Source organism: Macrotis lagotis, chromosome 6, assembly GCF_037893015.1.
Source record: "Macrotis lagotis isolate mMagLag1 chromosome 6, bilby.v1.9.chrom.fasta, whole genome shotgun sequence".
NCBI lineage: Eukaryota > Metazoa > Chordata > Mammalia > Peramelemorphia > Peramelidae > Macrotis > Macrotis lagotis.
Window position 1 is genome coordinate 61,439,540 of NC_133663.1, and position 18,844 is coordinate 61,458,383.

Sequence of the window (18,844 nt, forward strand, 5' to 3'; positions counted from 1 at the left end):
AAAGGTTTCTGATAGCCTGCCCTGCAATACAGAACCAGTGGAATTATAGGAGGGCAAGTACAAGGTCAGAAGATACAACAAAGGCAGCCTGGGAGACAAAGATTATAGCATCATCAGACTAGGACCAGAAGCAACCGCAGTGAGCAGCAGATGAGAGAAAATAGACCCATAGATTGTGATGTAGTATGGGCAAGAGGTGAGACACAATAAACTTTACAGGGCTGAGTCTGAAGAAGTAGACCCAGCTCTGCAATTCTAACTTGGGTTATGTGTCTTTTAATGGTAACAATAATGATTTGGTTTTCATGATAAGCTAAATTCTCTCAGAAAAAACCTGGAACGACTTACATGAACTGATACAAAGTGAAAACAGAAGAGCCAGGAGAACACTGTACACAGTAACAGCAATATTTTAAGATTGTAAACTGTAAATATAGGTCATCAATACAATAATCCAAGATGATTCTGAAGGATATATGATGAAAATACTATTCACTGACAGAGGCATAGATCGAGGAACACTTTTTTCTTTTTTTCCCCTGATTTCTTTTACATATGACTATCATGGAAATATGTTTCACATGACTACACATTATCAAATTATTTACTTTCTCAATAAAGGGGTGGGAAAGGAGAAAGAGAGCAAATTTGGGACTCAAATTTTTTAAAATGAATGATAAAAAGTAACTGGGGAAAGTAAAATAAGCATGTAATGACTTGGTTTTCTAATATGTCTTTTCAAGATTCTCTGGAAAATTCTATGACTTGTGAATGCACATCAGAGGAAGCAGATTCTTCAGAGAACAACTTGCATCCAGAATTTGCAAAAGTAATTAATTCAGGTTGTAGGGTGGGGGGAGGGGAAGATAATCATGCCAAGAAGGGTTTTTAGTCATGTTTACACCTATATATGACCTCAGGAAATTGATTTTGCTTCTTTTTCTCTATCTTTAAAATGGGTAGTTGACCTGAATGGTTTTTAAAATCCTATCAAGATCCAACTTTCTATGATCCTATAAGAGATCCAAAATCTTTGATATAAGATTTATATAGAGATATTTCTCCCCCAAATATTCCAATATCACCAAGTACATGTCACTAAATGAACTCATCCACATTAAGAAATGGAAACATAAAAGTTTTCCAAGGTTTGTCCAAATATAAATAGAAGGAGGGATATCAATAGGGGAATGACTTCTTGTAGGGGCCAAGAAGAAGGAGAATGTTTGGGAGAAGGTCCAAATGTATCTGAATGTCTGTTTATGTTTGTTATTCGGGTTTTTTTTTTACAGTACCTCACAGAAACAGAAGATACTGTTAAAATGTCACGAAACATGGAGAGGCTAAATCTATTCTCCCTGGATCCAGACATAGATGTAAGTTAGACTTTACTAACTAAAGTTAGACTTTAACAATTGCTAAATCTATTTTCTATAAATCTATACAGTCAGAGATTATCATTGAAATTGAGAATACAGAAGTGGATGACAAGTGACATTATTTTTCAAATTCTTTTTTTTGTTGTTGTTGTTAAGGCCTTAAAAATACAGAAAAAGGATTTTTCAGAAACAGAATCCATGACCAGTCCATTTGAAGAAAAGGCAGCCAAGAGATTTATGACTGTTTGTAAATCTCTCTTTTTAAGTCTTCAGGGATGTGTCACTGAGAATGAAAATGATCCATTGACTAATGTAAGTTCCTATTGGTTTTTTCATCTATTGATATGTTGCACCCTGAGGTGACCTTTCTAACTCCAGGTATAAGTATAATTAACTAAAGCCCTGTTGCCCTTGGTTATTATACTATCTTAAAATAACCCAAGATTATTTAGTTGCTCATACTGCAAAATACCATCTAGCAAATCCCTATATATAATCTTTACCAAAAAAATATTTCTTATTGCTTCAATATAATGCATCAAAGGACAAGGTATATTTCCAACTTTTCTAGTCATTTGGTACATATCCTCTATATTCAAGTTCGGTCTCTCTCTCTCTCTCTATCTATCTATCTATCTATCTCTATCTCTATCTCTCTTGACATTTCTGGTATATTATAATATTGGATGGGTATATGAGTTTTCTGTGTGTGTGCGTGTGTGTGTGTGTGTGTGTGTGTGTGTGTGCATTGAAGACAAAAAGAAAAGGGAATGGCAAGGATGAGATGAATAGATAAGTCATGGAAACAATGAACAGAAATTTGGAGAGACTTCAAGATATAGTGGAGGATTGAAGGGTCTGACATGATATATGATACATACAGACATGACTGAGTGACCAAACAACATGTGTATGTGCATGTGTGTGTGTATGTATGTGTATTGAATGACCAGTATGTGGGTTATATTGGAAGAAAGGAGGGATAACTTAAGGTTTCTAAGTAGCAGGAAGGGAAAGAAAAAATACTTTTTCTTCTACTCAATGAACATCAGTTGATACAAGTGTTTTCTCAAAATTGTGTGTTGCAGCACAAAGAAGTAATGATTTGTCCCTTAATGAGCCCTCTGGATAGATTCTGATTCCTAATATAGTTCTTTTAAATATATAATGAATAGAGTGATGGACTGAGAATCTGAAGGATTTAGATTCAAGCACAATATCTGACCCCTTTCTAGCTATATGACTATAGGACAGTTTTGAGGAGGCATCAGGAAAATTCCTGTGTCTGTTCTACTGAGACCATAATGATCTGCACACTTATTGGATGTAGTTCCCACACTAACAGTTCCTAATACTCGTTTTAAGTTAAAAAAAAAACTTATCTAGTAGTTATTTTCTTCTTCTCTCCTATACTTCCTTGCTTTAAAAAAGTTTTTAATCAAATAAGCATATTTTAAAATCATATTATTGTCTTTGAAGTCCTAATTGAACTATGTTTTCTGATGAACTAGTTTGTGCTTTGATTCCATAAGTTTTTAAAGAATTCCTTGGGGTGGCTAGGTGGTGCAGTGGATAGAGCACTGGCTTTGGAGTTAGGAGTATCTGAGTTCAAATCCAGCCTCAGACACTTAATAATTACCTAGCAGTGTGGCCTTGGGTAAGCCACTTAACCCCATTGAACTGCAAAAACTAAAAAAAAAAAAAAAAAGAATTCCTTGAAGGAACCCCTTGGATTTAATTTTTTTCACCTGACAAAAAATCTATTTTCTCTTTCTGCCATCTTCATAGTCCCAAAGGGAGAGAGAGAGAGAGAGAGAGAGAGAGAGAGAGAGAGAGAGAGAGAGAGAGAGAAAGGAAGGAAGGAAGGAAGGGAAAGAAAGGAGGAGAGGAAGAAAGAAAGAAAGAAAGAAAGAAAGAAAGAAAGAAAGAAAGAAAGAAAGAAAGAAAGAAAGAAAGAAAGAAAGAAAGAAAGAAAGAAAGAAAGAAAAAGAAAGAAGCAGGAGAGGAAGAAAGGAGGGAGGGAGGGAGGGAGGGAGAGAGAGAGAGAGAGAGAGAGAGAGAGAGAGAGAGAGAGAGTGAGAGAGAGAGAGAGAGAGAGAGAGAGAGAGAGAGTGCTTTGAAATAAATATACATAGCTAAGCAAAACAAATTTCTGCACTGGTCATACCTCATTCTCTATTTTGAATCCATCACCTCTTGCTCAAGAGATGGATAGTATGCAGTATCACTGGTCATCTAGCATTATATTTATTTATCATGCTCATTAGAATTCTTAAAACTTTCAAAGCTATTTGTCTTTCCAGTGTCATTGTTATTAGATAGATAGATACACACACACACACTCACATAGTTCTCCTAGTTTTCCTCACTCTACTCTCCATCATTTCATATAAATCTTCCCACAATTCTTTAAAATAATTCTTTTCATCATTTCCTATGTCACAATAGTATTTTATTACTTCATTTATCATTATTCGTTCAGTCATTACTTAATAAGCCTACAGTATGACTCATCAATTTGGAAATGTTTAAACAAATTGTGGTATATGATTATGATAGAATACTCTTATAAGTAAGACTTGAAAATGGTTTCAGGAAAATCTGGGCAGACATATACAAATTGATGCAAAGAGAAATGAGCAGAATCAGGAAAACGTTGTATATAATAACAGTGATATTGTAATGATTATTAATTGTGAAAGACTTAGCTACACTGATCAAGACAATGATTCAAGACAATTCCAAAGGACCCATATTGAAAAATACTATCCACTTCCAGAAAGATTACTGATGAACTCCAAATGCAGATTGAAGCATACTTTTTCACTTCCATTATATTTCTTGCTTTTTCTTATTTTTATCCCCAATATGTTTAATATGGAAGTATACTATGTATGATTTTACACAGATAATTGATATGAGATTGCTTACATTCCCAATAGGTGGGAGAGAGATGGTAGGAGAGGAATTTGTAACTCAAAAAAGACTTTTTTTAAATAAATGAAGGTAAAAAACAAATAGGAAAAATAATCTTACAGCATGGTACTTGTTAGATTATAAAGTGAATGATGTCTTCATTTTGTTATTGCAATTAAGCCTAAATCCTTTAATAAAACAGGAATGGCTAGTGAAGTGCAAAATTTCCATTATTGCTTCATTTGTATTTGGGCTATATTTAAATTTTCATTGACTTATTTAAAAGAGAGAACAAAAGAAAATTTGCCTTGCAAACATGAAACCCTGTCAAGACTAAGAGTGTTCTAAGGGGACCTTATTCTTGGCAAAATCTTATTGAAAGACCCAATGGAAATATTTGACTTTTGAGAAGAAAAGAGTGATCAAACTGAATAAATCCCTTCCCCGTAGAAGATTTAATTTCCAATAAGTTCACAGAGTCAACCACTTATTTCCATTCAGGTAAATAGAAATAAAATTCAAAAGGCAATAATTACATGATGAAAGAATTAAGCAACCTTGTCTTTGCCTTGTCGTTACATATGTAAATATGAATTCCTGTGTTGGTTACTGCTCACATAGTTTTCATTGCCAGGATATATCCCCAGTCTAAGTTATTTCTTAAATGAGATAACTTTGGTAATGTATAAAATTTTATCTTGGGATAGTTTTGTATGTTTAAAAGTCAGAGATATAGCATGAGAAATTGATTTAGTTAGATGGATAAAGAAAGGGATAGAGATAATATATTTATAGATGATAGAGACAGACTATATTATTTCTGTTTGTCCTTCATTTTCAAAGAAGACCATGACAAAAGGGAGGTGATGTCATGAAAAGTATGTGAGTTGAGTTTGAGTGAGGGGGAGCTGTGCTGAGTCATCAGTCTCACTCTCTCCTCCAGAGCCATCTGGGTGCAGTGACCAGATATGAATCAGGTTGACTGGAGATGGCCCTGTATGTGAGGTAATCAGGGTTAAATTAAGTGACTTACCCAAGGTCACACAGCTATAAGTGGCTATTGTCTGAGACTATCTTCAAACTCTGACTCCACAACCAGTGCTCTATCCATTGCACCACTTAGCTGCTCCAAATAATAAAGATATAGATATATAGATGGTAGAGATAGAGATATGGAGGGAAACTGAGTGTCACAGTGGATAGAGTACCAGGCTTGAAATTAGAAAGACTCATCTTCCCAAATTCAAATCTGGTCTCAAACACTTAGAAACTGGATGACCCTGGCAAAGTCATTTAACCCTATTTGCCTTGGTTTCCTTTTCTGTAAAATGAACTGGAGAAGGAAATGGAAAATCCTGCTAATCTCTTTGCTAAGAAAAACCCAGATGGTTTAAAGAAGAAATTCAACTGAAAAACAATACACGGGGCAACTAGGTGGCACAGTGGATAAAGCACCGGCCCTGGAGTCAGGAGTACCTGGGTTCAAATCCGCTCTCAGACACTTAATAGTTACCTAGCTGTGTGGCCTTGGCCAAGCCACTTAACCCCGTTTGCCTTGCAAAAAAACCTTTAAAAAAACACAATACACACACACACACACACACACACACACACACACACACACACACACACACACACATATATACATCTGAACTTAGAGTCAAGAAGATCTATCACAGTTATTTCTCACATCATTTTCTGTATTAGTAAGCCACTGCCAGGCTTTGTTCTCCATGAAAAATACATCCTACATGAGGTGACTTTGGTGATGTATAAAATTTTATCTTGCGGTAGTTTGAATTCTGCCTCAGATATTTGCTAGCTATGTAACCACAATTAAGTCATTTAATTTTTTCTCAACTTAAATATAAAATGGGAATAATATATGTAAAGGACTCAGGATGTATTAGAGACAAAATTTGAATCTAGTCTTTCTGAGTCTGAGGCCAGCTCATTATCTGTTATGCCATGTTACTTCTATTAAATATTTAAAATAAAAATATCATAACTGGAATTGGAAAAAGTAAAATGGAAAGAGTACTGACTTTGGAGTCAGAGACTGAACCATATTTTTTCCCCTTATCTCCTGTGTGATGTTATCAGAATGTCACTAGACTGAAATTCTTCATTTGTCAAATTTAGAGTCTAAAACAGCCTCTAAAATCCACTTCAGTCATTTCTAAGTCTCTAAGTCTCTTGTAACTATTTATATAATGCTGGTTATAAACTGGTTATAGATTATAAGACCAATTGTTCACCCCTATTATAAGTGATCTGGGTCATATCAGACTTTATCTATATGAATTTCAAATACATGATTTCAGGGGAAATGATTTTTACCCCACAGACTATCAGAATTTAGACAAGAACAATGTTTTTTGGTTCTCTTATGGTTTGAGTCACTTTTTGCTCATGTTTGACTCTGTGATTCAGTCGGGTTTTTCTTGGCAGAAGTACTCAAGTGGTTTGCCATTTTCTTTTCTAGCTCATTTTACAGATGAAGAATCTAAGGTAAAGAGGGTTACATGATTTACCCAAGGTCACATAGCTAGTAAATGTCTCAAGTCATATTTGAATTCAGGTCTTCCTGATTCCAGGCTCAATGGCCTGTCCACTCTGCCACCTAGTTGCTCTGATTTGATATGCACTTTTAAAAATATGCCAATATTTTATAACCATTGATTCATTTCAAAAAGTCATATTTATATAGTAATATGTCTTACATGTGCTTTTCTTATAACAGTCTTATGAAGTAACTAATATAGTTATTATGATCTTCATTTTACACATTAGAAAATAATCTCAAAGAAGTTAGTGGTTTGAACATTAAGTATAAGGACTAGTTAAAAAATAGCAATAATTTTCTGTAGAGCTTAGAAATATATAAAATTTTCTATAAATATTTCATTAGATCCTCAAAACATCCCTGGGATATAAGTGTTATTCATTTTATGGATGAGGAAACTGAGACAAACAGATGATAAAACAAGTTACTCTGAGTCAAACATCTACTAATTGTCTGGGGCCATAACTGAGAGGCCATATTTGAACTCAGGGCTTCTTGACTCCATGCCCATCATTCTATTCACTGCTCTAAGTCTAGTGTTGGTGCCATTATACCATTATATATGCATTTAATCATATTGTACATGGGTGATATTTTTTATCTTTAGAATTCCATAGCTAGGATCTTTTCTGCTCCATTGCATCCATGATTTCATTAATGTGAGGTATAAGTATGCCCTCCAACAGTGCAGATTGCCTCTCATCCATACCCTTCTCGTTCTATGCAACTTCTGTCCATGTCATTCCATGTGTTGGACATCATTGCTTGTGTCAACTTGACTGCTGAAAGAGCATCTAGCTATCACATATATTTTTTCCTCCAATATCACTGTATGACTGGCCCACTCTTCCTTTTTGTTCCATTTGTTCCATTTTTGTTATTCCTGCATTCATACTATTTTATGCACTGAATGTGTAGGGTATTGGACTGCATCCTGCTTACATCCACCCCACAGCTTTCCCTTGTCCTTTGGATGACCTCCAGTTTTGATTTCTTGGGAGATCATGGTATTTGTGATAAATAGAACATCTATTTATAACTCAGTAAAAATAATCTAGCCAGCCCATTATTTTGATCTTCATCCGAAGTGAGGCTAAAGCAGCCAGAAGTAAAGAAATGGTTAGACTATATAAGTATCTTCTGAAATTAAGTCTGAGAAGTCTTGGGGTCTACAGTTATTTATAACAACTTAAGGAGGCTCAAATGGAGGGAGGATTCTGAAGGAAAGGAAATAAAAGTGGACAAATGGTTGTGAGAGAGAAAGAGGAAGAGTGGCCACCATTTTTAAATCCAAACCCTGACTATAGGACAAGAGTAAAGGAGGGTTAGAAATTGAAGAGGGTGGAGTAATCAATAAAATATCTAAAATATGTATTGAATCGAAGGTACCATGTGGTTATTAAACAGTATTAAAAAAAAGCAAAGATTTAGACCTGAAAGACCTCCTTAGTGTTCATCTAGTGAAGTCCACCACTGCATTTGACAACTGTGGAAACAAGACCAGGTTAGAGAAGTGGCAAGACAGGAATCTGGACTTATGTCCTCTTGTTTCAAACATAGCATTCTTTCCCCAACTCAAATCTTACTTATTTCTCAAGTTTTCCTGGAAGACTTTATCTTGATTGCTCCTCTGCTTCACTCATAGTTCTGCTTTGAATTATGCTTGTCTAGATAGAAGTAGATTGGAAGCTCATTGAGAATTTTTCAACTTTCCCAAATATTGAAAACTGTACCTTATGTAAACATCAAGTATATATATATATACATATATATATATATATACACACACATATACATATATACATATATATATATATATAATATTATATATGTTATATGTATGATATATATAACATATATATGGTAAATTTATTAAATGAAATGTTCTGCCAAGAGAAAGAAGTCTCAGGATCACACTAGATCAGAATTAATTTCTCTTGAGTTCTTCCTGTTCAATAGTGTTTTGTTTCTAATGTCTTCCCCATGTGACTTCCCGCTCCTATCGTCCTATAGTCCTATGGTCAACTGCTCCTATAGTCAACTTGGCATATTTGATGGAAAATGTTTATTTATTTCATTTTGCTTCCAGATTGAACCTTTCTTTGTGAGTCTGGCCCTTTATGACACCAGAGACATCAGAAAGATTTCTGCAGATTTTAATGTGGATCTGAACCATACACTTGTTCGACAGATGGTTTCAGGTGCTTCGGTGGCCTTGGAAAATGGCAACATCGACACAGTTAGCCCCAGACAGTCAGAAGAACCACATGTCAAGGGATTTCCTGAAGAATGGCTGAAGTATCCAAAACAGGTCACCATTTTGTTTCCCATTAATTATGCAGGAAATTTTGTACCTCCCTGCTTACTGATTCTCTGGGGAGGAACCAAATAAGAATGCCATGAAGTTTTCAATTCTAAGTGGAGCTTTATAAACAACTTCATTATAATGTGGGTACTTATTCATTTTCTTTCATTTTATTAATTTAGGCTATATTTTCAGTAAGTAACCCTCACTCTGACATTGTTTTGGTGGCCAAGATTGAAAAAGTGCTTATGGGAAATATCGCCAGTGGTGCTGAACCTTATATTAAAAATCCAGACTCCAACAAGGTAATTAGTAAAGCTTCTTAAATCTTTCTTCCAATTTTTTCCTTAAAAGAAATGACAAGAAAATCAAGCATTCATAGTCAGTCTTCAAATTTGAAAGACCCAATTTAGAAAAATATCCCATTAGTGAAATATTCAAGAAGATTAAAAAATAATGTATTTTTCATGGGAAAGTATTGTAGATCTGAGTGCATGGAAAATTTTCCATTTGGGGTAATGTTTAATGTTTTAATAATACTCTGTTAAATGTGAATTACAAGCATAATGAATAAAGGTATTTTGTGTGCCAGGGCTATGAATATGAGAAATCTTTACTTTGTAGATTTCGAGGTTTTTCCTAATTAGTAAAAGCCAGTGCTGGAAGGAGTGATGTTGCAAATGGGATCCAAGAGTGAGAGGGAGGGAGTAAAAATCCCTCTGAATAAAGGGGACATCATTTGATCCACCAGAGAGTTGCATCCATGGAATAGAAAAGCACTTTGATTGTACTAATAAGAGTGTGAATTTAAAAGTAAAAATGCTTCTGGAATAAAATATTTACTCCTCTATTTAACTTCTAAAACCCTCCACAATGGAACTTCAAGTCATTTTCCCTGTCTCTTGTAATTCCCTTTCTCAAACTCTTTTAGTCAGCCAAATTGCCCTGGCTTTGTTCCACCTCCTGGGCTTTGCTTTGGGCCATCCCCCATGCCTGGAAAGCATTCCCACATAACCTAGTCCCATTCTTCCTTTAAAAAAACAAGGCACAAGGACCAACTTTTTAAAAAATATTATTTTATTTTTTCCAATTACATGTGAGATTGTTTTCAACATTCAACTTTTTGTAAGGTTTTGAGTTCTATTTTTTTCTACCTCCTTCCCTCCCTTCCTAATCCCCTCCTCATGATATAGGTTATACATATATAATGATGTCCCCATATTAGTCATGTTGTTACATAATTATTTCCGTATTAATTCAGTTGTAAAAAAAGAATCAGAACTGGGGGGGGGGACCCATGAGAAAGAAAAAACATAAAGCAAGATTTCAAAAGTGAAAATCATATCTGCATTTACACTCCATAGTTTTTCTCTAGATGTGGATGGTGTTTTCCATCACAAGTCAAGGATCAACTTCTGTACAGGTTTTTCTGACCCCCCCCCTTCCCAAGTGCTAGTGTTACCCCTCCCAAACCACCTTGTATTTAATTATCCTGTACTTAGTTGTATTTATTCTGAATATACTTATATATGTGCATGCTGCCCCTTCCCCCATTGTAATATAAGCTCCTCTTGAGTAGAGTTTGTTTCATTCTTTATATTTTTACCCTAGAAGATAAAACTGACCCTGGCCCATGGAAAGCATTTGAGAAACACTTATTGACTAATTAATCATCATGTTTCACATACAAGTTGCTAGATACTTATCGCTAACTGATTTTCCTCTTTTTAGTATGTGCAGAAGATGTTGAAGTCAAATAGGCAGTTCTGTAGCAAATTGGGGAAATACCACATGCCATTTGCTTGGGCAGTGAGGTATGTTAACTATTTTACTTCCATAATTTTTTTATAGCTAGATAATGAAATTCTAAAACCTTCTCTGTGGTATAATACAAAGAGGTATCTAGAAGGTGTAGGAGTTAGAGCATTGGGCTAGAAGTCAGGAAGACCTAAGTTCAAATTCAGCCAAGACACTTCACTTCTAGCTGTCTCAGTTTCCTCATTTGTAAAAAATAATGATAGTAATAGTGCTAACTTCCCACAGTCGTTGTGAAGAATAAATCATAATATTTTTGAAATGATTTGTATACCATTGAGTACTATGTAAATTCTACCTATTATCATTATCATTATTATTTAGATTTCTAGACTTTTAAGTCTTGTTGTAGTCAGTAATTTCCACTTGCCAAATTCTAATTTTTAAGAAATATTTTAACAGTGAATGTTTGTTGAATTGAATTTAATTGCTATCACAACCTTTTTGAGGAGAAAACAGTTGGGATCAATAAAAAGGAGACACTTTACTAACGATGGTATCTTTGCCAAAAATTAGAGACCAGATGATGCCTCACTTGATTTGTAAAATCGTCAGATTCAGAAGGATTATCATTATGCCTGTATTTCTTCTTCGTGGAATCCAGTGTAATTTCTAAAGCAAATGGAGGGGCAGCTAGGTGGTGCAGTGAATAGAGCAACGGCCTTGGAGTCAGGAGTACCTGGGTTCAAATCCGACCTCAGACACTTAATAATTACCTAGCCGTGTGACCTTGGGCAAGCCACTTAACCCCATTGCCTTGAAAAAAAAAAACACCTAAAGCAAATGGAGAAACAGAATCCACCACTTGACCTAGTCCACCTTTGTAGAGAAGTGCTATGACATTTATTTCAAACCTTGAAACCAGCAGGATGGCTTGAGGGGAAGATGAGGTCAAGATTAAGTTTATAGAAGAGTCCATAGAAAGATTTGGGGACAGACAGAAGTAATTATTCAATTTAGAATGAGGCTAATATAATGAATTGGAAAATAAGCCTGATATAGTTTCTAAGGAGACAAACTAAGTTAAGTATCCCCAACAATAAAACTCATTATATGCTTAGAAAAGCCAACAATTTCCACCATCAACTCTAGCGGTATCAGATTAGTAGTCCTGAGGTAGGCTAAGAAAACATTCTGAGTCAACTACATTTATGAATTGCATCAGATTAATGGTGTCTAACAGTTAATAGGGTGATATATGGTCAATGGGAGGATGCATGGTTATTACTAGAGATTTCCCATTAGACCATGTGGCTTATCAAACCACAGACATTTTAAGATGCCTTCTCAAACTCCTTTTTATCATGTAGATAGAACAGAGTGATATATAAAATGCTGAATTTGGAATCAAGAAAACCTAGCTTCAAATATTCTTCATACTCTCACTAACTCTGTGACCCTGACAAATCTCTTAATCCAGATTAATTCATCTATTTCATCTGTAAAAAATAGTTTTGACTTCACAGTTGTTTTGATAGGCAAATGACATAATGAATATAAAACAATTTAATAGAGTTGTCTGTGTGTGTGTGTGTGTGTGTGTGTGTGTGTGTGAGAGAGAGAGAGAGAGAGAGAGAGAGAGAGAGAGAGAGAGAGAGAGAAATTCTCTTTCTAAAAGATACTCTCCCCTTTGTGGGCAAATGGTTTAAGTGAAAATTGTCATAGCCTTATCAAATTTGATATCACTTGTGTCATTTGACTTAATGATGTTGTTCATCCAGGATCTTATTATTTGACAATTGCAAAAATTTTTCTCTTCTCTTTATATTATCCAGAAGAGTTCTAATTTTGCAATGTTGTATGTTTTATTTTACTCTAAAACATGAATCTGAAGTCAACTGTGTCACCAAAGTAAGCTAGAAGTAATAATGTAGCTCACATCTTATAAATTCACAGGGAAAAAATCTGAATGGCTGGAATTATATTTTTGCCCAGTTCAAGTCAAGAAGACATTTGATCCTCATGATTTGTGAAAAATCTATGCAAAAGGAATTTAGTACTTGGCTCCATTTTTTTTTGGGGGGGGAGGTCATCTATAGTGCCATTTTACAATGAAAATGTTATCTTTTCAGCTGATCATGTGAAAAAATACTGATGGCCTATGTTAGATTTTTAATTCATTTATTGGACAGAATTTGACACTCAGATATGTGTCCAGTTTTCAAAAATAAAAATGGAACTTCTATTCCAGTGCTTCTTTGAAAAAATAATACATCTAAATTTAGTGGACCCAGATCCCCTTCCTGATTTCTACTAAAGCCAGCCTCCTCTGATAGTCTGGGTCAGTAATCAGATTTTATTTTCTACTGATAATAAAATTAGATATTTTTCTTAGTGTTTTAAGTTCTGCAAGATATACATTTTATCTTATCTAATCCTCACAACCTAATAAGGTATATGCCCTTATTATATCCATTTTATAGATGAAGAAAGTGAGGTGTAGAGAAATTAAATGGAGCCCTCGGTTCCATCTCTGTTAAGTGTCAGAGACAAAATAAATCCTGTCTCCTATGACTTTAAATTGAATGTTCCTTCCACCATAAAGTGCTGTGTTTCAACATATTCTTTTCAAATTAAGATGAGTTCTTGAATTCCCTAGGATGACTCTCTTCTGTAGCTTCTACCTCAGTTTCTATATGCTGCAGTCTCTCCATATCTTCTAATCCTTTGTGATCTGCATCCATATTTACCATAATCAATACCATAGAAATCAATCAATAAGACTTTATTAATTGACTATTATAGGCTAGGGTGTTCCTGCCAATAGGCACTGGATAAACAGACATATAAGTATGACAGTCCTTGTCCATAAAACTTTCCTCTTCTTTCCCTAGTACAGAGCATAGAGTCTGGTACACAGGCTATAATATAAATGGCACCTGATAACTGCTTGTTAATTAGACTAACTGATAGTTCTCTTTCTATTTCAAGATTACCAGTCTGAGCTTGAGCTGTCCATTCATTGAGGGTTTTTTTTTCTCACTAACCAATTACCTTTTTCTGTCAGCCTTCAGTGGATTCAATGAACTATCCTTCTGACCTCCCTCAATCCTTGATATCTCCTAGATTTAGAGACCTACTTCATTCAAACCCAACATCTTTGCCTTATTTTGGTTTTGTTTGTTTGCTGTTATGACTGTCTTGATGATCATTTTCAGCATCTACTCCCATTTCCCTTTCTTAACCCCTATTTCTATACATAGACCTCAAGAATACATTTTTGTGGTTTGTTTATGAGAAGATGAAACCTAAAAAAAGTGTCTAGATCTGATCAACCTGACAACCTCCATCAATTTGGCCATTTAGTAAAGAATTAAATTAAACATGGTGTTTAGCTGCAGAGTTTGTCCCAATAAAGGGATAAATGGTAGCCTTCAGAGTTTGGTCTCATGAAAATACAAACAGAATTAGGTTAACATACACATTTTTTTAAAGATTTTATTTATTTTAAGTTTTACAATTTCCCCCCATTCTTGCTTCCCTCCATTTATTAAAATTTCTCTAAGCTTGCTGATTATGAAGGGATGAGTATGGGGGCCTGGCTAGAAAACCAGAGTCCAAAATGGTTTTTTGAGAGGAATTCTTATACAAGAATAACAAGAGGGATCTGAAAAAAGTTGCTTCTGGCTTATCCATCAAGGGGAATGCCTTTTGTCAGGTATGCTAGAGGCAGAGATTCCTTATCAGAACCCCTCCCAACCTTTGTGCCTTATCAGTTATGCTAAAGACTTTCACAAAGCATATGAATCATTCTTCTCTAGAATGTCATCACTATGGGGAGATTCATAATTGTTATTGGGGTCACCAATATCTACAGAAGAAACCCATACTCCAGTGACTTAATTTTTCAAAGCATTCAACAATTGCTTTGTGAAATCTCTAAAAAAAAGGAAAAATTCCAAAAAGAATGGAAAATGTCATGCAAAAAAAGATGATGGCAACCAACAACCCTTAGGTTCTTATTTCTATCAAATATTTCTCTAGAATGATCTAAATCTAATATGATTAATTCACACTGAAAGTACCTTCTATAAGCTGGAAAAGGGAAAAGATAGAATACAGTGAGCTAGCCAGAAAGTCAGAAAGTCCTGGGATCAAGTCCCAAATCAACTACATACTGGTGAGGCCCCTCTAGACAAGTCACTTAACTTCTCAGTGCTTCAGACAAATGAATCATCTATAACTGTAAGAATCTGAGCAAGTGCTGATTAGCATAGAGAAGGGAGTTTCCTCACTGGAAATTCTATATCCCAGTGAAATTATTGACCTAACCCAAAGCAAACAAATAAATAAAACAGTAGAACAAAAGAGATAAGTGGGCTTTTTTAACCTGAACTTCATCTTTGTCATCACATAAATGACTGGAGCTCTAGAAAATATATGCATACAGGCTTTTATTATTTGTTATTTTAATGAAAACATTTGATTCAGTAAAACATAATGTCATCATGTGCATTCTATCTCCTTGTGACATCAAAACATTATACAATATTTCATGACAGATACTTCTTTGTTCATTTCATTCAAAGATCCCCTGGGCATAGTTGACAATTTGAGTTTAGGAAAGATCTGAGCCTGCCAGAGGACCTCATGGATGTGTTAACTGATATGTTCCAAGGTCCAAACAAAGTAGAATTGCCTTTTGATGGAGCGGTTCTAAATGCAGAAGGTCTGTGACTTCATTGTCTTTGAAGATTTTCAGTATAGGAACTCCTATCAACAACAATCATAAAGCATGTATGATTTAGGAGACAAACCCTAGGTCCCTATCTCTAGCATATAGTGGGTACATAAGTTGAGTGTCACAGATGTCCATTAGTTGGATGTCCATTAGTGTCAAAGCTAAGACAGGAAACCAGGTCTTCTTGATTCTAACCTCAGCACCCTATCCCCAATATCATACTCTCTCTCCTATTTAAAGATAACATCATGCTAATTTATGAGAGATAGTGTGGTATACTTGATAGTGCTGAACCCTGTCAGAAAGACCTGAATTGGAATCCTTCCTCAAAAATTTGCTAACTGTCCAATCTTGACCAATATAGCCTATATGTTAGTTCACATGTCCTCAGCCTTGATTTTCTCATCTGTAAAATGAAGGTATCTTACTAAATGATCTCTAAAGTCTGTTCTAGCCCAGAATTTGTAATCCTGTGAATTGATGAATAAAGTCATTGGATCTGAGGTTTCCCCTCAGAATTCTTATTCTTATTTAAGGGTTGTTTTGTTTTTTGTTTTGAATCCAGCATATATTGAGGCACTGTGCTAAACCCAGGGATTGCAGACATAAGCAAGACAACCTATTTTCTAGGAATTTACAAACTAATGGAGGAAAAGATATGCACACAAACAGGAAATGAGTTCACCATGAAGGAGATATCCAAGCAAAGTTTGGAGAGAAATGTGAGGACTGCAAGAGCTTTTGCTCATTCCTGTTATGAGCTCAGCTCCTGTGAGAGATCCATGTTAAATGAAAACTCCTTTGGCAGGGATGGGGGTGAACACATTTCCCTACAGCGATTTGATTCAGTCATCTACAGAGCAGCCTTTGGAATGTCTAGATTAATGAAAAAACTATTGAATGAACTGAATTAACATTCCTGTATTGTGATAAACAAATGTCATATTGCTTCCAATATGCCAATCACCTGAGGTATAACCTGGTGTAACATTTACACTTTAAATGCTTTTGTCCTACACAGATTTATTTTATTCTCTTTTTAAATGGTAAAATAAAATGGAGAAAATGAGAAGGGGGTGGAGGGAATATAAGTTGAAACCTACTGCTTTTGAAAATCGGCTTGGCCTATTCTTTCATCACGCCTTTTCATCTTATGTTAGAAGATGTGATCTTGTGATTGCTGATCCATTAAAAAAATAACAAGTAAACTTGAGTTTGAAAAATTTAAGAAGAAAAGAAATGTCCTAAATAGGGTAAATACACTAGCAGGAATTAAAACCTAATATTATTCTGTTACTGGAAAGACAAATTCCATAGTAAAAACATTTAAAGTCAAAAAATTACTTTTGAGCTCATTTTGCAATTCCTAAATTTTTCAATTAAGTGACTTAACTGAGATCACAGAATTAAGTAACATAATGAGAGCTTGGACCCAGTTCAATTTCTACAAATCTAATTATAAAGAAATGTTCTGTTTTTCTACTATGAAAGAGTGAAAACTAATTTATAGGTAATTAATTCATTCATTCTTTCAGCACTCACTTGCTAAGTTTTGGTTAGACATCATCTCTGCCTTTGGGGAGTTTGTTATCTAATAAAAGTGATGCCTCCATGGCCACATGTTTCCCAAGTTTGCCATTATTCAGCTCCAAATAAGTTTCCTAACAAATAATTTCATGTCATTAGTAGGGTGTCACCATGGCACCAAGAGGGAATAAGAGAAACCCAACTAGCTTGAATTTGTATCCTTTATTCTATAGCTTTTGAAATGCTCATTGACTCACAAACCCTGGTCTCATCTCTACCCTTGTCCTAAAAATGAAAAAGTCAGTGTATCTATCTTGATTGAGAATACCTCAGAGTTCTAATCATCAGCTCCTGCCAAATTCACCACATTGTCTCATCCTCTATATGCATATCAAGCTCCTTATTTACCCTGGGAAAAATAAAAGTCAAATCAAGCTAGAGATGCTGAGTTAAGATTTTCTGAAATGAGGAGTTTTAAATCTGCTTTAAAGTATGATTTTTACAAAGGAATATCAATCTAATTACCAACTCTCATATTCACCCTTCTCCCTAGACTCCTCAGGCTTTTGTGTCAAGATGAATGAATGAATGAATGAATGAATGAATGAATGAATGAAGAAAAAAGGGATAAATGAATTAAAAAAAACATTTATTGAGGACTTACTGTGTTACAAGCACTGTGCTAAGTGTTAAATATACAAAGACAGAAGGAAAGACAGTATTTGCTTCAAGGACTTTTCATTCTCCTAGCAAAGACTACCCACAAAGGGAATTAATAGCCAGAGTGGGGACACTTTGATCTAGAAAATTATAGGTGTATTGGGGGGAATGTGGGAGAGGAGTAATCACAGGGAAGTATATACCATCTATACCACCTAGGAATGTCACAATTATTTTAATTAGGTTTCGTAATTCCAGAATTGGAGGGGTAGGGTTGAGAATGGGAAAGAATGGATATATGAATAGCAACCAGTTGACTGAGAAGGAAGACTAGAATGGACAGTAGGTAGTGGAGTGAAGTATGATATGTGGAACTTTCCTGAAATAGTGGTCTGATAAAGGCAATCACTAATCCAAACAGGAAATTTCTTCAGAGAGTAAAGACATTTATTTATGGTACAGGGAGATGACCAAACTTCCTCACCCTTTTTTGATCCCTCCCTTTGTCCTGGCCACAAGAGTTATCTGATCCTGACTTTGCCTCTGTCATATTGTTGGTCTTTTAAAGATAAGACAAATTGGGATGGCTAGGTGGCCCAGGGATAAAACACTGGCTCTGGAGTCAGGAGTACCTGGATTCAAATCCAGTCTCAAACACTTAATAATTACCTAGCTGTGTGGCCTTTGGGCAACCCACTTAACCCCATCTGCCTTGCAAAAAACCTAAAATAAATAAATAAATAAATGAATAAATAGACAAATAAATAAATAAATAAATGAACAGACAGACAGATAGACAGATAGATAGACAGATAGATACATGACAAATTGCTATGAAAGAATGATATTGAAAAAGAAGATTTTTTTGTTGATGTTCTTAATCACGAGTGACTGCACCAGAATACCAAAATACTTAATTCAATGAATATAAAGAATTATATCAAGTCAATAAGAGTAATGATTACTCATTAGTAGGCTTCATTACTGCCTTACCC

At 35.0% G+C, this 18,844-nt stretch overlaps 1 protein-coding gene across 1 annotated transcript in view; it reads left to right on the forward strand.

The window, feature by feature from the left end:
- DOCK10 (dedicator of cytokinesis 10) overlaps positions 1–18,844 on the forward strand; it is a 392,886-nt gene that overhangs the window by 275,846 nt on the left and 98,196 nt on the right. Inside the window, exons 9-14 of the mRNA XM_074192737.1 lie at positions 744–829; positions 1,293–1,376; positions 1,536–1,691; positions 8,951–9,172; positions 9,349–9,471; positions 10,898–10,980. Coding sequence (XP_074048838.1) covers positions 744–829; positions 1,293–1,376; positions 1,536–1,691; positions 8,951–9,172; positions 9,349–9,471; positions 10,898–10,980 — 754 coding nt within the window. The remainder of the gene's footprint in view (positions 1–743; positions 830–1,292; positions 1,377–1,535; positions 1,692–8,950; positions 9,173–9,348; positions 9,472–10,897; positions 10,981–18,844) is intronic.